At 43.0% G+C, this 22,904-nt stretch overlaps 1 protein-coding gene across 3 annotated transcripts in view; it reads right to left on the bottom strand.

The window, feature by feature from the left end:
- Positions 1-15,745: 15,745 nt before the first annotated feature.
- Positions 15,746-22,904, bottom strand: part of Selenof (selenoprotein F) — a 34,659-nt gene continuing 27,500 nt past the window's right edge. The window contains exons 3-6 of one of the 3 annotated variants that reach the window (XR_008216185.1): positions 22,469-22,532; positions 18,047-18,096; positions 16,314-16,594; positions 15,746-16,221 (exon numbers count right to left, since the gene is read on the bottom strand). Coding sequence is in view for 2 of the 3 variants with exons in the window: in XM_052729911.1 (XP_052585871.1) it covers positions 16,463-16,594; positions 18,047-18,096; positions 22,469-22,532 (246 nt within the window). In the remaining variant the exon portion in view is untranslated. Of the gene's footprint in view, positions 16,595-18,046; positions 18,097-22,468; positions 22,533-22,904 lie in introns of all 3 variants that reach the window. The other 2 variants (XM_052729911.1, XM_052729912.1) reach the window with 2 other exon arrangements.

Here is a 22,904-nt window from a genome sequence, read left to right as displayed (position 1 = left end):
TGTATTTGTGTCCATTGTTAGAGGTGAGTTGGAGGGAAGGGGCAGACCAGTGAGCTGGGGGAAGATGGAAATGGTGTGACTTCTTAAGGCACAACTTGATGGGGGAGGCGTGGCACATTAATATATGGTGTGCAGAAGGGATCAGGTAGGTGGAAATGGAAAGCCAGAGTTAGTGAGCATGGGAGGATCAGGAGAGGGTGAAGCCAGGCTTTGTGTGCCAACCCTTTTGTCTTTGTCCGATGCCCCAACAGCCTGTGTCTGCCTTTCTTTTAAACTCAGGGCAGTGTTGCTGCTGGATGAAAGTCAGTAGTTCTCTTTACATTGAGCTTATTGTGGAAGGTGGGGATTACATGTGTCACGGGATGTAGAGGTCACACGACGCTTCATTTTCTCCTTCTATCCTGTGCGTCCCAGGGATGGAACTCAGACAGACAAGTTTGGTGCAAGCACATTTACTGGCTGAACCATTCACTGACCCAAGAACTGAACTGGCCCTGCTGATAACACGTGATGGGAAAGAGCAAAAGTCTTGCTACTCTCTGTCCCAAGAGTATCTCCTCTGGGGTTTTCACAGCAGCTTTAGCAGACCTGAGACTGAACTGGAACACTGTTTATCACTGCAGGGACTTTATCAAGAGCATATGTTCCTAGCAATTGAGAAAGACACTCAGTATTGACCCTGGCCTCCACGTGCATGCTCTCACCCTGTACATGCACCGTCATGTGCATGCACAAACACAAAAAGACTGTACTCTCATTATTCTTTTCTCTGAGTGTGTGAGAAAAACAATCATCAGATGGAAGATTTCCCTTCAATTTTTTTTTTTTTTTGGTTTTTCGAGACAGGTTTTCTCTGTGTAGCTTTGTGCCTGTTCTGGAACTCACTCTGTAGCCCAGGCTGGCCTCAAACTCACAGGGATATGCCTGGCTCTGCCTCCCGAGTGCTGGGATGTGCGCCACCACTGCCTGGCCAAATTCTTCTTTTTAAGCAAAATTTCCCATAGAAAATTAAACCTCTGTGAGAAAGAATGTTAAGTAATTACTTAAGTATTTGTGGTTGCCACACCCAAGAAAATAGTCTTCCAATACTGTAGAGGAGGAATGCAAAGAGCTGACTTCTAAGGTAAGAGTGACAGTGCATGCCTGTAATCCCAACACTCAGGAGGCTGAGACAGGAAGATCACAAGTTCAAGACCAGCCTTGACTGTATGGTGAGATGCTGACTCAAACAACAACCCAACCTAAAGCCAGATCAACATTACCACCCAAAAAACATCCTATGATCTTTGTATGAAGAGAGGGACTTCTTCCTGTCCTATGAGCTCTGATGGTCCCTTGGAATTATATACAAATAAGACTAGCAGTAATAGTCAACTCAGGGTAGATGGCACACAGGAGAGACCTCCAGGAGGCATGGAGGGGGCAAAGTGACAGAAACAAAACGTGCTATCTGGAAAAGGTAGACGATAGGTGATGCCACTGTGTACGAGGTAGTTCGTGTGATGTTAATGAACAGACATGAGGCCCCAGGGAAGCACTTTTCACAGACTGAAAGTAAATCATATCGGGCGTCTTTAAGGGCCCAGAATGCAATCGAAGTCGGGAACGACTATCATTCATTATGATGGGACTGAGTGCACACCACACACCTTGTACGTGAAGCCCAGCCCATGAAAGGGTTAAATGGTCAGGCTAATGCTTAAAGCCTTTCAAGTAATGGCTTCTTCACACAGGGAGGTGTTTTCTCTTTGCCAAAGTCCCCCAAACATCCTGCTAATTCTACCTGACCTTTGTGTTTCCTGCCTGACCAGGCATTACTGCCCTTTGATTTCTGATAGTTGGACAGATAAGACCCTGGACCATGAGTTAACCTTTGGGGCAACTGCAGTATCAGTGGATGGGCACAGAAGGAGTAGACAGCAAAGAAGGGCAGCAGGGACGTGGGGAGGTGGAGCTTTTGCAAATGAGATGCTTCAGCACAGAGGCGACCATGGCACCCAAAGTTTGCTGAATGGGAACCAAGGTTAGTAATTCAATTACTGACAGAGAAGGGCTCTGTGGTAGAGGTGCAACAGAAACCAGATTACAACTGGGTCAAGCAATGCAAAGAACGGAAACAGGGCCAGCGGTGCAGTTTTTACTACAGAACTGTGATGCAGACTGGAAGCCAAACCTCTCACCGACAAATAGCAATCATCCCCGGCTTATATACTGCCAGAAAAAAATAAGCTTTTGACGGTGAACTGTAGCTGAATTGTTATCCTGACTCTAGGGCTAATGGGAGGATGTTAATCAAGACCAGCGATGCTGAGCAGAAGTCATGTTAATTCCTTGGTGTTCTAGAAGTCTCAATGTGTCTTCATGGTTGTTCAGTGTCCTGAAGCCCTGACTTGCTGCTTCCACAGGATAAGAAGCAAAGACTAGTCTCAGTTTCCTGTCCTACACACCAAGTTTTAGATCATTCCTGGCAGCAATAGGTCTGTTTAGTGTGATTTTAATTTGAAGATGTATTGGTATGTGTATATTTTATGTGCTTTGAGGAAAAAACAGGCATTATTTGGGATGCCCTGGAAATGGTTAAGACTCAAGAGGCAGGGTAACACTTAACATGCGAATTGGAAATAGAGTACCTCTGTCAGATCTCTAAGGTCACTGAGTCCTTGAAGACTGAGTAAGGAAGAAGATGAGAAAGACTTCAGAAGAAGCTGATAAACCAGGGTGCAGGGGTTGGGCAATGCAAGAAGCAGGATGCTAAGAATGCTGCTGGAAATGTAGCCGTTTTCTTATGCATCGTGTAGAATAACATGGTCGATACAAACTGGTTATTACTAACCCTTGTGTCACACAGGACAGTGACATGACAAAGAATAATTAGGTAATTGAGCCAAAGTCATGCAAATCAGTGACAATCCACAGTTAGACCCTAAATAGTAAGATCAGTCTGGCTCTGGCTCTGCCCTTACTTCCTCTTGTCTTCTATATCTCTTCCAAATCTTTATGCATCCAGAATGCAGCCTCTGTCTGCTCTCCAGTCCTGATGAATGACTGCTCTCCCATCCTCATGGCCTCTGTCACTGAGTAAGCTGATGTTTTTCTACGTTACCCTCTGTTCTGTTACTTTTCAATTGCTATGACAAAACACCACAACCAAAGCGACTTGTGGAGCAGTGGTTCTCAACCTGTAGGTCATGACCCTTTGGGGATGCATATCATGTATCCTTCATATCAGATATTTACATTATGATTCCTAACAGAAGCAAAATTACAGTTATGAAATAGCAGCAAAATAACTTCACAGTTGGGGGTCACTCAACATGAGGAGTTGTATTAAAGAGTTGCAGCGGTAGGAAGGTTGAGAACCACTGTGACAGAAGTTTATTGGGGTCTTACAGTTTCAAAATCTGAGTCCATGACCATCATGGTGGGGAGCATGGCAGCAGGCAGGCAGGCATGGTGTTGGAGCAGTAGCTAAGATATATCCTGATCCATAAACAGGAGACTTAGTGAGAGTGAGCCAGGGCGTGGGGTGGGCTTTTGAAACCTCAAAGCCCACCCCCAGTGACATACCTCCTTCAACAAGGCTACACCTCCTAATCCTTTCCAAACAGTTCCACCAACATGCTGTCAAACATACAAGCCTATGGGGGCCATTCTTACTCAAACCACCACAGCCTCCCACAGTGTGGTTCTGCTCCTGCCCATTCTTCATTTGAAGACGCTTCCCTTTGTTTTGAGCCCATGGCCTCTCCGTCATACTAACTTCTGCTTCTCCACTGGCCTCTTAGTGTATAAGCATACTCAGTCTCCCCTCTGCATGAACCACTCCTCCTTTGGCTTTGCATCCAATCCAGCTCTTTCCTAGACTTGTTCTAATTTCTCCAAACAATTGTCCCTTCTTCCCTCCACACAACTTCTTTTCAACTCACTTTTCTCCCACCTTCCTGAATTCTAATGTTTTGCACTGTTATGGGTTGAATTGTGTGCCCACTAGTATGTTGAAGTCCTAAACCCCAGTATCTCGGCATGTGACTGCATTTGGAGACAGGGTCTTGAGAGAGAGAGAATAAAGTTAAATCTAGTCTTTAGGGTGAGCTATAATCCAGTATGATCCAATGTGTTATAAGAAGGTGTGATGAGGGTACCTTCTTATGCACAAAGGGGAAACTGTGTTCTATGCAGTCCAGAAAGTGATGTATGATAGCTGCACTATCAGTTTATTAAGTGTCAAGTGAGCAAAAGAGAAAGAATAAATAGCGAGCAGCAGATAGAAAGCACAGGTAGAGAACAAAGCATGTCACATCAGGAGCTGAGATCACCCAGCAGAGCTGAGAGCGGGCCTTGATGGGAAAAGGGTAAGACCATCAGCTGGGGGCTTACATCATCCAGGAGGAACAGACTGTGAAGTTGAGGCGGTCAGCCAAGATGGGGTTCTCCGCGGGACTGATCTTCTCCCTTCTCTTCCCCACTGTAGGCGTTTTTATGAGAGTTCTGTATATTGGAAGGAGTTTACCCTCTACTTGTTCTCAAGGATACAATAGTTTTACTTTTGTTTTGCTGTTATCCTCTCTCCCTGTCACAGAATTGTGGAACCAGCCCATCCCCAGATGAGGGGTCTTAGAGGACACTTGGAGACAAACATTCTTGGGACTGAAATGTGAGGGAGGGCAACCCTTCTTCCAGAACCAGTCTCTCAGAGAGCTCAGACAGCACAGGGCAATTCACCAGTATAATGTACATCACACCAGAGCGGACTTGTGAAGACAGGCCTTGGAAGATGTAGAGACTCAAAATTATTTACAAGCTAAGAGAAGGGATCTCAGAAGAAACTGAACCAATGACTTTGACCTCTGTGTCTAGTTTCTTGAACTGTGAAAACAGGCAATTTTGTAGTTTAAACACCCAGTCAGTGGTCCTTCGTTATGGCAGCTCCAGAAAACTAACACAGGGAGTCTGAAAGGTGTTCCTATCAAGGTCACCTTTGTATCAGTCACTTTTCTGTGGCTGTGATAAAACGCCACCACAAAAAGCAACCTAAGGAAGGAAGAGTTTATTTCAGTTGACAGTTCCAGAGGGCTAGAGGCCACAGTGGTGGGGAAGGCATGGCAGAAGGAGGAGGCAGCTGACTGATCACATTTCATCCACACAGGAAGAGGAGAGACGGAGAGGGTAGGGGGAGAGGGAGAGATGGAGATGGGGGTGGGGGCGGCGACGGGAGAGAGAGAGAACAAGAACACTATAATCCCTTACAGTCTACTCCAGTGATGTAGTCTGCCATCAGGGCTGTACTTCCAAAGATTTTGTACCTCGACAAACACATGAAAACCAAGTGTTCAAATACATCTCTTCATAGGTCGTTTTATTTTGTTGTTGTTTTTTCGTTTTTTTACATCTGTATCCCATAGACAGAGCCTTCTGCAATCAGTGCGGAGGAATAGCTAAGCAGTAAACGAGTGGACGTTTTTCACTCAACTCACACCTTCCAGTTGTAATATTGAACACACACACACACACACACACACACGCACACGCACACGCACACGCACACGCACACGTACGCGCGCGCATGCATGCACACATCCACCCAACCATCACAATTTTTTGGGTGGATTCTTATGTAGCCCAGGCTAGTCTCAAACTTGCTATTTAGCCAAGGCTGCCCTTAAACTTCTGATCTATTGTTGGAGCCCATTTTTCCTAGTGGCTTTACCCAGCAGGTCTGCATAAAGAGGATGGTTGGACCACGGCCCAAGTACCAGGTGTCTGGGATGGTCTGCACTTGGCTGTGCTGGGGGGAGGTCTTTTGCTCCACCCCTTGGCATTCCTTTAAATACCCTAGGGCAGAGACAGTTGAGGCCCAGTGTATCAGGATCCAGGCCCTCTTGAGGCTATCCTATATTTTCTATCTTTTTCTCTCCCCTCTATTCTTCTAACTAATATTTCCTGCTGCTGCTACTCAAGGGTACTCTAGGGAAATGTGGGGGTGAGGGATGGCCCACCACGATCCATCTGCCTCCACCTCCCAAGTGTTGGGATTACACTTGGGACTTGCCTCTGAATATGAGTGAGGGGCTGACGCCCGCCCTTCTGTGTCCCTCCCTTGGGCCTCTTTGTCCATTCTTTCTCACTGACTCCTTCCTTTGCTTTTCCTCTCAGACACTGAGTGTTTGGATCCAGGGCTGCATACTACGTCTCCCGTCACTACAAATCTTCTTCAGGATGACCTCCTGCTGTGGGATGGTCTGTATGTCAAATTACTCTGATTGGTCAATAAATAAAACACTGATTGGCCAGTGGCTAGGCAGGAAGTGTAGGCAGGACTAACAGAGAGGAGAATTGAGAGAACAGGAAGGCGGAGGGAGTCACTGCCAACCGCTGCCATGGCAAGCAGCATGTGAAGATGCCGGTAAGCCATGAGTTACATGGCAAGGTATAGATGTATGGAAATGGATTAATTTAAGCTGTAAGAACAGTTAGCAAGAAGCCTGCCACGGCCATACAGTTTGTAAGCAATGTAAGTCGCTGTGTTTACTTGGTTGGGTCTGAGCGGCTGTGGGACTGGCGGGTGACAAAGATTTGTCCTGACTGTGGGAAAGGCAGGAAAACTCTAGCTACAACCTCCTCTCTCCTTAGGGCTTTCATACACTGAGATCAAATAGACGGAGCCTCTACAATCTGTGTGTTAGCTGAGCAGTAACGTAGGAACACTCCAAAGCAATAAATATATAGTAAAGAAATCAGTCAGCATGGAAGACAAAATACTGTGTATAATGAAGTTTATCCTTGAAAATGCCCTGGAAAGCACCTAGAATTAGCCATGGTCTCAGGTGTCCATTAATGGTGTGGGAACTGAGACAGAATGATGAGGGCCATTCTGCAACTCACCCACTGTGGGTAGAGGAATAATTCTACACACACAGTTACCAGCTCTATTGCGCCAAGTGTGCTTGATTGGATTTGGACAATTAAATGTATGGACGGTGAGTTCTGCTGTTTCCCGACTTCTCTTTCCTTTTGAGACCCTTTTCTGAGCTTCAAATACTTACAGCCCATTCCATCTCAACATCTCTCCTGTTTTGGTTAAGATTTATTTATTAAATGTGTATGTATGAGTGCCCGCATGTATTTGTGAATGTGTACTACCTGTGTAGCTGGTGCCAATAGAGGCCAGAGGTGTCGGAGTCCCTGAAACCGGAAGTACAAAGGGTTGTGAGCCTCCAATGTGGGTGCTGGAAACTGAAGTCGGTCCTCTGTGAGAGCAGCCAGTGCTCTTAACCACAGCCATCTCTTTAGCCCCCACCTCTTCTCTTGAACTCAAAATCAAAGTGAGCGTTTTCAGTTTCCTCTTAACTGGCTAGTTGTTCTGAATTCTGTTTCAGCATCTACCATTTGGTCCAGTCTTCCTTGTGCTTCATCCTTTTTCCTCCTCATCCAAAGATTTGGGGTCTGGACATAGTAATGGCACACCTTTATCCCAGCACTTGGGAGATAGAGACAGAGACAGAGGCAGAGACAGAGGCAGAGGCAGGCAGACCTCTGTGAGTTCCAGGCCAGCTTGGTCTATACAGTAAGTTCCAGGACAGCCAGAGTTACACAGGGGGTGGTGGCGGGGGTGGGGTGGGGTGGGGGGGAGACATTGGGGAAAACTGATCTGTGGGCCTAATATTACATTTGCCTTCCACTGAGTTTGGAAAAGAAAATTTGTGGCCACTGTTTGAAAAACAAGAAAGTTTCACATTTTAAACTCCAATGTCTTATTCTCCTGAAAAACTAGCTATTTGGTAACATGGTATCTATGCCCAAGCTCAGGCATGAGATGCACAGAGAAGCAGCTGTCTTTTTTTTTTTTTTTTTTTTTTTTTTTTTTTTTTTTTTTTTTTTTTTTTTTTTGGTTTTTTGAGACAGGGTTTCTCTGTGTAGCTTTGTGCCTTTCCTGGAACTCACTTGGTAGCCCAGGCTGGCCTCGAACTCACAGAGATCCGCCTGGCTCTGCCTCCCGAGTGCTGGGATTAAAGGCGTGCGCCACCACCGCCCGGCGCAGCTGTCTTTTTTAGCTGGCCCGCACACTGCACATGTGGCACTGCTAGAGTTCCTGTATCGGCTTCCAATAATTTTTATACATATATGCTAATTACAATGATTCCATTAATATTATTATTTACTAATACCTTGCTCTAACTCCATTGCCACTTTCTTGGGCTATTACCATAGTCTCCAAAGCAGTATTTCTTCTTATTCACCTGGAGCAGCACCCACTGAAGCACTCAGGCTTTGCTAAGTGAGCAAGCTGGGGACGCTGACTGCAGAAGTTGCTTTAAATAGGTATGCAATGCCACGATGCAGAATGCCCGACATTTGCTCAAGGCCCTGCAGTTGCGGTACTTTGCATACCACAGTCACTGGTGATCGTTAATGTTGCATACTGGGGCTGGAGAGACAGCTCAGCTGTCAAGAGCACTGGCTGCTTTTCAGAGGACCCAGGTTAGATTCCCAGCACCCACATGGTGACTTCAGTCCCAAGGGGAGCTGGGGTCCTCTTCTGGTTTCCACAGTCACAGCAGACAAATGGTACATAGATAGACACAGACATGTACATGCAGGCAAAACACCCACACACTTTAGATTGGGGGGAAAAAGCAATTCCAGTCCTAACCCAGACTTACAGCTTGTGTGTGGGGGGAGGAGTGGAGGGGGGAGGGGCGGGGTCATTCTCATGCTCTGTACTTTGTAGCAACTTCCACTGGGATTCTAATAAACTCTAAATTCTGAGAATCACTGATCTGTAAGGGGTAACACTCAAGATTGCCACGGATTTATTAGTTCTTAAAAAGTTGCTTGTTTAACTGAACTTTTATAAACTATGTCATAATTTAAATATGCCTTAGCTTGTAAAAATGTCCTTCCATTAGTCTTTTAAGAATGTAGTTCCTTTCTAGTTTCGTTGTTTAGAAAGTGTGGGAGATCTTAATGTAGCATCCACTAACACCAACAGAGCAGCATTCATGGCCATGAAAGAAGGAAGGACTGAAAAACCCAAAGAACTCTTTCAGCTCCCACTTAGAGAAGTTTTAGAGTGTTTCCTCTGAGGGCCCAGGGAGACAAAGGCCTAATGTTCTCTTGAAAACCAGCGTGTGGAAGATACTAACCATGAAGGCAGAGGCATGCCTTGTATGGAAGATGGGCATCAAGTGTGAGTCCCAAGAGCAAATTTCTAGTCTACTCCAGAACAGGCAGAGAGAGGAAGCGACAAGCTCAAGCCCAAGGCTGTTTGTCGTAGCACATATCTTTAATCCCAGCACCTGGGAGGAAGAGGCAGGACCTTTCCGAGTTACAGACCAGCTGGCACTATAGTGCGATCCTCTCAAAGAAGAAGAAAGCAGTAGCAGCAGCAGAAACACCCATGGGCAATGAGTAAGACAGTTCTTATCTGTCGCCCTCCTCATCTCTCCTCGGGCTGATTCTTCTAGCAACAGCCGCAATCTAATAGAAGTCTGGAGGTGCTACTTGCTTGGTTTGCTTGATAGTGATCTAGCGGAAGTTACTGAGAACAAATCTTTCAGCATTCTCAAATGTGTCTACTTAAGAACCGAGGTGTTAGATCATATTTTTTCTAGTTTACAAACAACTCTGTAACATCAGGCAGAATAAAATACCTAGCTACACTGGAGACGTTACATTTATCACCTCCTCCCGTTCTAACACAATAACTCTGTCGAAAAAAATTGCATTAATTTGAAAAGAGGTATTTTGTTCAGGGCTCATTTATTACCCAGTAACTTTTCCATGTCTGTTTGCAAATCAATCACAAAACATATTTTACACATTATTGTTCTGCTTACAGAAACTTCTGAGCCAACTGATACTGTTTTCACACAAAAGATGACTTAAAGAAATCTGTTGTCTTTCCTTGAAAACAGTGTTAAGTGATTGTTTAATCAGCTGTCAGTGTATTCTGTGTACAGCCAAACATAAACACAACCCCATGTGTTCTTCCTACCGAGGAAAACACAACCATGGGAAAGATACCTTGGGTAGATGGCTTTGAAGAGGAGCCAAAGTCACAGATGGCCAATCTCGGAACATAGATTGTACATGGAACCTACAATAGTCTACATGTACACTGTCCTTTTCTTTGTAAGTCTTTGTAAATGCAGGCTATCAATCACCAGTGCACACAATACTGCAAGGAGTGAGTCAGTAGCCTCTGGAGAAACAGAAACAATGGAACATATTATGTAAATTCTATGGGCTTTTTTTTTTCTTTTCTATTTTAAGGAATTGCCTCACGCAGTTGGAAGGGTTGGGAAGTCTGAAATCTACCACAGGGCAGCCTTGCAGAACAATGCTGTCTTAAGTCAGGTCTTCACAGAGAAGGCCAGCAGTCTAGAAACTATGCTGCAGACTTAACACAGAATTCTATGTAAGGAAACCTTATCTGTGTTCTGAGGTTATCAACTATTCTTAAGATCATTACCTACATTGCAGAGGTCATTTTACAAATGCTAATCACACCCAGAAAGTACCTTTATAGCTTTCTAATGTTTGAAGAAACTAGGTATTGTAGCCTAGCCAAATCGATACATCAGAAGAGATGTTAAATTATTAAATACTATAGATAGTATCCCAGAATATAATGTTCGTTTATACAAATTACAGATAAAGTGATCAGATATTGCATACAGGAGACAGTTGTGTAGCTTTGTCTGTTTGAGGGGTCCCTAGCAGTGTGATCAGGATCAATTCCTGGTACATGAGCTGGCTTTCTGGATGCCATTACCTATGGTTGGACACCTTGTTCACCCTTGATGCAGGAGAACGGCTTGGTCCTGCCTCAACTGAATGTACCAGGCTTTGCTGACTCCCCATGGGAGGCCTTACCCTTTTGGAAGAGGGGATCGGAGGTGGACCAGGGAGGGAGACTGGGGGGGAGCAGGAGGAGGGATGAGAGGATCTGGGGTTGGTATGTAAAATGAATAAAAATTTTTTTTAAATAAAAAGTGACCAGATATACACAATTATTGGCTTGTGCAGAACAAGTGAGTGGATGTCCTACAACATTTTCTCTGCTATAGGGCTGAGGGCCTTGTGAGCTTGGAGGGAGATATTCATGTCACACTGCAAGTTTCCTTAGCAGTTGGTTAAGCAGTTGATTAAGTTGCTTTGCTTACATTAGATATCTGAAGGGCGACTTCATGTTCCTATAGGAGTCACCACAATGCCTAACAATGGGACTGGAGTTGCATGTTAAGAGATTCAGTGTTTCTTAAAGTCCCACATGGAAGAAAAATCCTGAGGGCAAAAGAAAAACAAATGGCATGTTTACCTGCCCTCCTCCCAACCCCATGTAGTACTGGGCTGGAGATGGAGTGAGCAGATGTTATATGTACCTCATGGGGCCAGATGTACATGTTAAAATGTGCCTCATGGGGCCAGAGAGATAGAGATGTGGCTTATCAGTGACATGCTTGCTACAGAGGACTTGAGTTCAGTCCCCAGCATCTATATTGGGCAGTTCATGACCACCTGCAACTCCACTTTGAGAATCCGACACCTCGTTTGGCCTCCCTGAGCTGCTGCACACATGGGGTGAACCATAGTCATGTAGGCTCGTACACATACACACAGAGAAAACTCAGTCTTGCAGCTGGAGCGATGGCTCAGCAGTGGAGAGGGCTCACTGATCTTGCAGAGGACCCAAGTTAGGTTCTCAGCACCCACATGGCCAGCTCGCAACTACTATAACTCCAGTTCCAAGGGATCCAGTGTCCTCTTCTGGATTCTGAGGGTACCCCTGCCCACACATATACATAATTTAAAAAAAAAAATCTTTAAAACATTCCTACAAAACTTGACACCTGCAGTACAGTTTGGATCTTGAACGCCTCCAACAGTCCAAGTGTTGAAGGCTGGTTTGTAGCCTGTGGTGCTCTTGGGAGGCGGTGGAATCTTTAGGTGAGGCCTGGTGGTATGTTAGGTCATTAGCAGCATGCCTGGAACGGAATGTTGGAATCCCTGGCTTCCTACTTTCTTTACCTCCCAGCCTCCACGAGATGAGCAGCATTCTTTGCCAGGTGTTTCTCGCCATGATGTACTGCTGTCATGTCATGGGCTCCAAAGCAACAGCAGGCCAGGCATTGTGGATGACAGCATGTGAAACCACGAGTCCAAGTGCCTTTCCTCCTAGAAGTTGGTATCTCAGCTATGCCGCGACAGTGACAGGATGCTAGTAATACATTCCTTCAATGAATGCCCATTCTTTCCCTTGAACCGGGGCAGATGTGGCATTTCTGGACCCAGGCATTAAAGAGAGGCAGTGGGCCTCTTAGGATGCTTAGTTCTGGAGCCCATTTACCACCCTGGGAGGAAACTCAGGCTGCCCAGGGGAAAGGGACTGATAGCCAGTGCCATGAGCCAGCGGGTTAAGGATCTAGCTTGGAAGAGGAGCCTCACAAAACAGATGATCTACTCCCATGGAGCCCTACTTACAGACAGATTTGTAAGACAATCATTTTGATTAGGTTTTGGGGTGTTACTGCTACAACAGAAACTAGGTTATAGGGAGTTTGGCAAGGGGGTTCAAGCCATTGTTACAGGATCATGTTGAGCAGGAAAAGGTAGAAAGTGTAGCAGTCTGGACTCCACGTCATTATCCTGATGCACAAGCCAGGAAAAGAGAAAGGACTCTGAATAGAGCTCTATACCTGGAATGATTTGGTGTAGTGGATGGCTGTTTGAGCCATGCCCTGAAGCACCGCCCCTAGTAACAGTTACATCTGCCTATGACCTTGAGGTACATGCCCCTGGGGTGTGGCTGCTTGGGGACCCTTAAAACCTGGGATGTACTTATGCATCCCTCTCTTGGCTACCTCATGGTTTGGATGCTGAGATCTTGGACTAAGCCCTTCAGCGTGGGACATAGCTGTTTTCCTGGATCCTATGATAAATCTCCCGGGGTTGTGAGTTAGCCCCCAAATAAATTCCCGTGATCATTAAGCTGATTCTATGGGTTGCTAGCAATTTAATTCCAATAATTTAGATCAGGTAAGACCTGGGATCTTGGGTCAAAACACGGGCTGTATGGCAAATGTGATGACTGGTGCACACTTACAATCTCAGCACCCAGGAGGCCGAGGCAGGAAGAATCCAAGTTTCAGGTCAGCCTGGGCTACATAGTGAGACACTCAATAAATTTCTTTCTGGTTCTATGAATAGCTAGATTTGAGATTCATGTTGGTCTGGAGTGACTCAAGAGGCTGCAGCAGGAAGACCACTTCCCCCCAGAAATTCAAGACCAGCCTGGACAACAAAGGGAGACCCTATCAAAAGCAACCAAGATGAGGAGGAGGGCCCACGGAGAGTGCAAATATGCAAATTCCCTTTGTTTCACAAAGCTAGTGAATATTCTAAGGGTTGCGTATATACAAATGAACACTGGAAACTCATTTAACATTTATGCTTAGGTTTGTATTTTCCCTCAAAGAAAGCTGAGTAGTTTTAAAAAGCGAATTGGAAAAAAAGAGCATATTATACATTGAGAATCCTAAAGAGATTACCTTCACTAAAAGCATTAGACAGGCATAAGTGAGTTCTTGCTGTTTGTCTGTGACCTTTACAGGTGAACTTAGTCATTCTCTTATTTACAGCTTTTTTCTGAGAATTTAAAACACAGCTAAATTCTTAGGCTGGCATGCATTGTTGCCTCTGTCTCCTTTCCAAGGTCATTCCCTACTACTTTTCTCCTGCCTCCCTGGGCTCCTTCAGATATGTTGACTATCTTTTGGGTGTATGAAATGCTAGACTTGGGGCTGGGGAGATTGCTCAGTCAGGAAAGTACTTGCAAGAGCAAGGACCCGAGTTTGATCCCCAGTGACCTTTTTTTTTTTTTAAAGCTGGGTGTGTTGGTGGCATGGTTATAAGCCAAGGGCTGGGGAGGATGAGACAGGAGGATCCCTAGAACTCACAGGCAGTCTACCTCGAGTCTGGGCAAGTAAGAGAGAGTATAAAAACAGTTAGGGGCTGGTGGGGAGAGGTGACTTCCGGTCTCTATCTGTGTACATTTATATGTACAACACAACACACACACACACACACACACACACACACACACACACACACACACACACACACACACACACACACGCTGCGCACTTTCTCATAGGGCAGAGTGGTCACCTGGACTGACTGGAGGGCACTTTCCATTCACTTTTCCTTGACAGCTTCTGTTCATCTTCAAGACTTCTTCGGTTTGTCACATTCTCCAAGATCCCTAATCACGTCTGTCTCCTTTGTCGCGCCCCCCCCCTCCCCCCCCCCCCCCCCCCCCCCCGTTCTTTCTTTGTTATTTTAACCACATCTGTGTGCACTGCTGTGGGCTGTTTAAAGGTTGCCTCCAGCTGGAGAGTGACCACAATCCTATGTGAAGGGCTCTGGTCTCATGGCCCAAGGGACATGAGTAAAGTAAGGAGAAAAGGCTGGTCAAGCATCGGTCGAAGATTTAAAGAGCCCCCTGAAGACCACTTAGTGAGAATGAAGTTCTTAACGCACTCATCCAAATGACGTGAATTCCGTTTCTGTAAAACTGTCTGAAAGCACAGCTGACTCTTGTCCCTCATGGCAGCTCCTATGTTCTGTAGTATCAGTGAACATGGAACCTTTGCTCCAGGAGAAATGAGCAATTACGTGCCAGGAGCCTTGAGCAAGATCTCTGTCAGCCTATGTACATACATGTTACGTGTTCCTGTTTAGAGTATCTACTTTTGATTTTAGAACTGCTTTCAAGCTTCAATCCTCATAACAGGATAAGGCAGTTCTTGCTCACAGGTCCTTACTTCAAAACCTCTGCCAAATTTAGAGATAACTTAAAACAGTTAAAGTTATTAGTAACAAAATTTTTGAAGGCAGAGAAAAGTCACCACAGTGTTTGTGAATTTGAATAAGCTCAATCAAGCACCAGGAATTTTGTATAAAATGGCGCTTTTTAGATCACAACATATACCCCTTTCTTAGTAATCAGTAGTTTTGTTTCTTTAAAAAGCTGTTCTTTGATTTGAATTGGCTGATTAACTTGAAACTCCCAATTAAAATGTAGGCTGGAGCAGACACTCTGCTAGGCCAGCTCTGGATACCATGGGCTCGGTTTCTTTGATCTCTAGAAGACAATAGACTTTTCAGGCCTCTTTTTAAACATCTCACTCCCCCCTCCCCCCCCTCAAGCAGATACTCATTTAACTGGCTCTTCCTGCCCGGAAACCAGTCCAATTTATTTTCTATGTCAATGCCAGAAGTTCTTTTTTGAAGTTCCATCCTTCAATACCTCTATTCTTCTGTCTGTGGTGGCAACTTCTCCGTCCACAAGCGGCTTAATCTCCCTCTTGTTCTAAAATAGCAGTAACCACTGAGGAGCAGTGGTACATTCACAAGACCTGGACTGTCAAATCACAGGCCCTTGGCATTACTGCAGATGATCAAATGCAGAGTATCCTTTGCTAGGATTCCTCACACTATTTTGATGAACCAGGCCATACAAGTTTGTATTCATTGTCTTACTGACTAAAAAAAGACTTATTTTAGATGTTACACGACAAGACAGCTTTTAAATTAATAACCACTCCACACTGTTTGTAACTAAAAGCTATTAAGTTCCCAATAGTACAGTCATTTTTGTGGTTTGACTTAAAAAGGAGCTTACATGAAAAACAGGCACACATTGAGAAACATAAAAGGACAAACCAGAGTAATTTCAAATTCAAACATTTTTGAAAGTTTTTATTTATATTTTGGTCCTATAAGTGAACATTCTTAAATGGAACTCTTCTGTAAGAATATTTAAAAACATAAAAATTTGCCAATTATCAGATCTACACAAATCCTTACCAAAGGTTTTCTGTGTAATCCTCATTAATGCAAACCTTTATGAGTATTACACTCTTACTGTAGATATTCAATCCGTTCCGTGATAATAAGGCTACAAAAATTTTGTGTGGCACAAATACTTCTACTAAAAAGAAAGCCAGGCAATAGGAAAGATCTGAGGGGCTCTGAGGAGCAGGCACGTTGTTGAGGCTCAGTATATCTTACTTGTTTTGTAGTTTTCTGTCAATTACTTTCAAGAGAGCACACAGCAAAGGAGGCATCTCCTTTATTACCTTCCCTTACTTAAGATTCTGTTGTTTATAAAACTGGACCAATTATCATAAGCTAGTATTTGCATAATTAACCAGAAGTCTCTTACAAAGCATTTCATTAGTGATATCAACAAGTTCAGAAGACTAGAAATGACTAAAAAATGGGTTTTGGTAAGCCTGCCAGCTCCTTACATATTACAGGCTGTGGTGCTACTTCAACTCCTAATTAGAAGATTAATGGCATACACAAAGACTGACCAATGTAAGCATGCAAAACTCAGTTATTTTCTAGGTGCTCTGACAGTTCACTTGGTAAGAAAAGAACAACAACTAAGCAAGGTTTATATGCGCTCCAACTTCTCGCTGAGAAACTCTTCCACACTGTCTGTGTTCCACTTGAGGATGCTTAGTTCTTCAGCAATGTTCCCGTTGTCGTCCAAAAGCTTGAGGACAGGGTCTGAACCGCGAACATACTACAAAGACCAGAGATATCATCATTTTCTGCTTAAGAAGGAGGCTTTTGACTCTCAACCAAGATCAAAATGGTTGAATTAACTATGCTAATCATTTTAACAGCTTTTATCTAATCAACAAGAAGTCTTTTACAGCAAAGACTTGAATATGATTTCAAAAAACTGTAAGAATTAAGAAAACTACATGTTATATTCAAAGAGCAAAGTATCTGTTGGTATAAAGATACTTTAAGTGGGATTTTAAAGCCTATTATTGAATGTGGCAGGTATTACAGACATGGCTCTCTCATATCCAGTGATCTTAACACTGAACGGTAGTAACAGACAAATGCGGAACAATTAGGAAAAGAAATTGAACACACTTGTTGAGATCAAATCTGTTTCCATATTATGGAAAACTACAACAAATATCAGCGCTAAGTAAAGCACTTCCTTCCAGGTGCCATGCTTCTGTTTCTAAAGAGTCAGTTACTGATTGTGTGGGTGTGTGTGCCGTGTCTTCAGAGGCCAGAAGAGGACACTGAATTCTCTGAGGGAGGTGGGAGTCACAGGTGTGAGTGGCCATGCAGGTGTTGTGAACTGAAGTGGGTCCTCTGGGGAGTAGCAAGTACTCCTAACTGCTGAGCCACCTCTCTAGCACCTATATGCTTCAGTTTTTAAAGTTTTGACTCTAGCCATGGAGGTAATTTTTGATATTATGATCATCTTTTTACTTTCTGTGGTGCTAGAGCCTTGCTAAGCACTTAGCTTATTCCCAATTACTAGTAGGGGTTTAAACTAAAGAGTCAACAGTTCGGGCACATGTGGCTCACTTACTACCTCAGAACACAGCCACACAATCTTAACTACAGAACCTAGAACCTACGCCAGTTCCAAGGGAAGACCAACTGTTGCTGCAGCTCAGATACATAGTCATTGTCTTACTGGCTTTAAAAACAGACTTAATTTTAAATATTATATGACAAAAACTGTGGGTAAGATTAATGACCAATCTCTAGCCGGGCAGTGGTGGCGCACACCTTTAATCCCAACACAGGTGGATCTCTGTGAGTTCGAGGCCAGCCTGGCCTACAAAGTGAGGTCCAGGACAGGCTCCAAAGCTACACAGAGAAACCTTGTCTGGGGAGGGGGGTTGTTAATGACCAATCTATTGCCAACAGTAGGAAGTTGTAAGTTTAAGACAATCTAGCCACTTCCAATGTGGTTAAAGCAAGCTTATATAAAACATGAAAACGCACCATGAAACAGCATTTTTAAAGAAGAACAAAACAGTGCTTTCTATTTCAGACAGCGCACCACACCATCCCGACCCAGGGTATTATAGTGAGAAGTTTAGGGCGGGAGAGTAGCGTCAAAGTCTTTCGAAACATTTGACTCAGCTTTTCTTGGTAAATCACAAGCTCGTCTTTAAAAATCTCTAGTAAATTAAAAGATCCCACCGTGGCCCCTTACCTTGATCTGTAGACCTCTGAACAGTTTGGGCTTATCGCTTCTGACAAAAGCTTAAAAGAAAAAAAAAAAAAGATTCAAACGGGTCACGTCTAAATCCAAGCTAGCTATGAGATTAATCCAATATGTTGAAAGAAACCAAATACGCCCTAGGTGAAAACTAAGTAAATTTAAACAGATGATGAATAAATATAGAGACATCCCTATCTAAATATTTAAGACATTGTTTCAAATTAATCAATATCCCAGATTCCAATGGTAGTTTTGTGGGCTTGACAGAATAATAACACAGCTCAGCTGTGAACAGCTGGGGCAGTTCAAAAGAAAGATGAGGAGAAATCAGTTTACCGCTACATGATCCCCATCCTAGAACAGTTGAGCTCAATCAGAAATACCTGGAAGAGTCTTCGTGTGATGAAGTTACAAAAGAGAAGCAAGGGGTGTGGGAGTGGTAGGGAGATGCACACTTGAGGATGTGCTTGTGTGGATTATTCAACATGAAACCGTCAAATATTTAGAAAAAACCATGGACCTATATCACCTATATTATAGATGGAGTAAAAACTTAAATTCGCAAAGATATTTATTGGATGTTTACTATGTTCCAGGCAGCAAAGGCAAAGGTACGTAAAACATATAATCCCTACCCTTATTAAATTTATAATCTGGTGAAGAAGACACTTAACAAATAATCCCCCTAAACTGTGATTAAGTGACTACAAAGGAGGGGCTTGGAAAACTTTCAAAGTTATACAAAGAACTTATTGAATATGAAATATAAAACTCTTCTCTTATGTATGGTCCTAAAGGAAATGTTTTATTGATATGTTTACATAAAAATAGGAATTTCAGGGCAGCAGAACACTGCTATTAACAAAATTCAAGAGTACAAATAAAAAAATAAGTAAAAACTGTAAATTAACACATAAAAAGAGATCTTACAAAAAAAGGGGGAAAAAACCCCAAATATGGTGGTATTTTATTTGTACTGAAATGTGATTTTAATTGTATGTTAATAAATAAAGTTGCCCAGGGGTCAGAGCTATTAAAGCCATAGCAAGATCGTGGCGGTGGTGGCGCACGCCTTTAATCCCAGCACTTGGTAGACAGAGCTAGGTAGATCTCTGTGTGTAAAAGGATACAGCCAACATTGGAGACACACGCCTTTAATCTCAATCCCAACCATAGAAGACCTGGAAGTCTCTACAGACAGGCAGTGACGAGGCAGTCATGTGTTTGGGTTTACAACCAATGAGAAGGCAGAACACAAAGACTATATAAAGACAAACACACAGGAAGTAGGCCCCTTTTCGGAGAGCTCTCTTGGCTGAAGAGGATCCCTGAAGCAGGAAGGGTAAGGCTCTTAGCTCTGACCTCTTGGCTTTCTTCTCTGAATCGGTTCTGTATTTCTTATTTAATAAGATGGTTGGTTACATCTACATTCCAAATAGACTGAAAATAAAAATGTGATGCAGCCAGTAAACATCGTATCTTAGACTACCTGATTGGCTAATCCTATACACATGCCTGGCAAAACACCACCTAACATACTTCCAGCTATTCGAGCCACCTTTTCAGCCATGTGAGAGACCGCTATGGGGAAAGACTATTTAAAATCTTTCTAATACACCAAGCAGAGCTGTCAGTACATTTAATAATTTCCATTCATTCAAATGCCTTTTAATGGGCTGGACTGAGTGAACAGGTTTAAAAGGAATGTCATGATGAATCACTAATGATCAATCCCAGTAGGTTTTCTTTTCTCCTAAACATAGACCCAGAAGCATAATTCTGAAAGAGTGGAGTGTGGTAACAGGTAAGTCACGCCTTACAAGTAGTAAATGAAGCTTTTAACATTTGAGAATCTATATATACATTGTATTGTACATTCTACATGACAGCACAGGTTCTTTAATGCCATGAAGGCTATGACTTTCTTAGACCTCCTGTCTAATAATAATAAATAGATAAAGGTACCTGTAAAAAAATGTCATATTAAGCGAATGGAGTCAGCCTCAGGAAGACCAACATTTTGGCTCCTAGATTTTATAGACAACATACAACTGAGTCTGTACATGACACAGAAGTAGAAGGGAAACTGTCTAGAGAACCAAGGGGACCAATGGGAGGGGAGAGAAGTGGGGGGTGGAGACATGCTCAAAGTGTGTTATATACCTGTATGAAAATGTTATCCAGTCCAGTGTTGTGCACACTGGAAATTAAAACAAAGCAAAACCGTGTTTGGGGCTTGAGATTCAATCCCCAGCACCAAGACAAATGAATATTAATATTGTCATCCTCTCCCCCTACCCGCACCTTATTTGATGCCAAGGATCAAACCCAGCAAGCCCTCAGGTTAGTGCTCTGGGGAACCACTCTACCACTAAGATATATCTCAGTCCAAATGCTACTACGTTAACAATAGGCAACAAGCACTTCTGAGTTCAGAAAAAGATTTCACTATGTTGGAGTGACAAAGATATGGGTAATAAAAATGAAAGAACTGAACATTTAAAAATCAACTTAAAGATGAAACAGTGCCCCTTTTTAACATAAATAATTTAGAGACTCCAAAGGGACTTTTTCCTGTTCTCATGAAACATAATTTATTACTAAATCTAACATTTTGAAATAGACAAAACAGTTCCTCATGTTTTGATAGAGAAAGTAAACTGAAAAAGTACATTAAAATGCACGCTCAGAGTGCTAGGGACATAGCTCAGCAGTAGAATGCTGGCACAGAATGTATAAGGTCTTGGGCCCCATCTTTAGCACAGATCAAAAAAAAAAAGTATGCTAAAAAAAGGCAACAAAATAGTTTGACCTTTAGCCAGTCAGGAACAAAAGGACAGTTTCTCAAGTCCAGTGCTGGTGTCTCCCTCTTAGTTCTGAATGCAGTAATGTACTTAATCCACCAATATAAATATATCGTCTAATCAGTCAGGGGGAAGTCTCATGATGCTTTGCAAGTTATAAGCAAAATCCTGACAGTGAGTTTTTATAAAGTTGTCATTTGAATCTATAATATTGTTTAATTACTGTACTTTGCAATCACATTTTGTGCTGGAGTTGTTAAGTAAGCAAACAGAAGGTGAAACCCATGAAAATGGTGGGACCATGCACCCTTTCAAGATGAGCTTAGCTTTCTTTTTGATTCTGGAAGAAACTAAGTATCTTAACTTTTAAAATATAAGAGGAATACCAGTCGCCACCATTTCCTACCTGGGATCAGTGAGCACAGTTTGTACTTTTAAGGCAGTTTCACAATATTATTTATAAAGTAATGAAGGACAACTGAGAAACTCTACAGGAATTTAAATATGGGGTGTGCACAGCTGTAAGCATGGTACTGGGCGGGGAGGCAGGTGCAAGAGACTGAGTTCAACACAGGGTGGTGCACAGCTGTAGGCAGAGTAGTCAGGAGGCTGAGGGAAATATGGAGGACTGAGTCTGTGCCAAAAATCACAACAGATTAGGTACACAAAAAGAACCACAATGTATTTCAACTTCAAAAGATGATGGCACATGCTTGTGACTGCAGCTCCATAGGCTTGAGTGAGCAGTTGCTGGACTACCATGAGACCCAACCTAAAGCACCAGCCAAAACCAAAAAGGAGCTGCCTCAAACAGGATTCTGTTTCATAAAGATGATTTTTTTTCCTCTCTTTTTTCTTTTTTGGTGATTTTGAGACAGAATTTCACTGTGTAGCTCTGGCTGTCCTGGAACTTATTTTGCAGATGAGGCTATTCTTGAACTTAGAGACCCGCCTGGCTCTGCTTCCCAAGTGGTGGGATTAAAAGCATGCGCCACCATGCCATGACTACTCATAAAGCTGATTTTCAGTGTAAACATGCAAGGCTAAACTAGAAAACCTTAGTGAAGGCTTCCTGGAGATGTGAGGATTATCACAGTTTGATGTTAACTGCAAGAACAGACTCGACAATTATTTCTCAACATATTTATCACTAAAATTCTCTGTGATGACACACACAACAACTTTCTAATGCATCTCTAGATTGTGTAGTAATTAATCCATGCTGGTTTGTCATACTGTATAGACTTACTTTACCTTAATGCAATGTTCTGTAACTTCCACTAAAAAATATACTAGAATGTGCTATTTAAAGGGATTCTATTTCTATCTGCTAAAAGAAAAGCTATCCTAAAATTTATACCTGACAAGAGTATCTTTCTAAAGAAAGAATCATTTCATGCTCTTCTATTTTAAATCTAACTTATTGGGTTGTATTTGTTTATAGTAAATAACTTGGGTGACATCAATTTCTATTAAAACTCCACCTCTGGAAAAAAGAATGGAGAACATTTATATACCGCTGCAGAGTGTATTTCTGAAAATCCACATTCCTGGGAATGTTTAATGAAATTATTCTTGCAAATGACAATTTTAAATGATTGCTACATACCTTGGACTTGAGGGAACCTCCCCAATTTTCATCCACAGACTTCAAGGATAGCTCCTGCATACAGCTGTAAAATGAAAACCAGGACACTTACAAACTGGAATAGACTTACAGAGCTGCTTTCTCAGGGGAGAGAGCACTTGGCAAGCATGTATGAGACTCTGGGGTTTCATCTCAGGCAGGACTGTGAAGAAGCACCACAATGTAAGCTTAGAGCAGAGCAGATATATAGAACCCCCTTCCAAAAAATGCCAGAGCATTATAGACCAAGTTAGAGTTGAAGAGTCCCATATTGGTTTCAATTACTGATACCAACTGCAATTTGAGAATATAAACGCACAAGTCCAGAAATAAATGTTTGAAATTAAGTATGTTTGGGCAGCATGCTGAAATATTACTCTATCCTGCACAAAACGTGAAATTGCTTTTCTGGTGTATC

This window comes from Peromyscus californicus, unplaced genomic scaffold (assembly GCF_007827085.1).
Source record: "Peromyscus californicus insignis strain IS unplaced genomic scaffold, ASM782708v3 Scaffold_9__1_contigs__length_137607984, whole genome shotgun sequence".
In the NCBI taxonomy this organism is placed as follows: domain Eukaryota; kingdom Metazoa; phylum Chordata; class Mammalia; order Rodentia; family Cricetidae; genus Peromyscus; species Peromyscus californicus.
The sequence above is the reverse complement of the archived record's forward strand: the minus strand, read 5'-3'. Positions and strand labels throughout refer to the sequence as shown.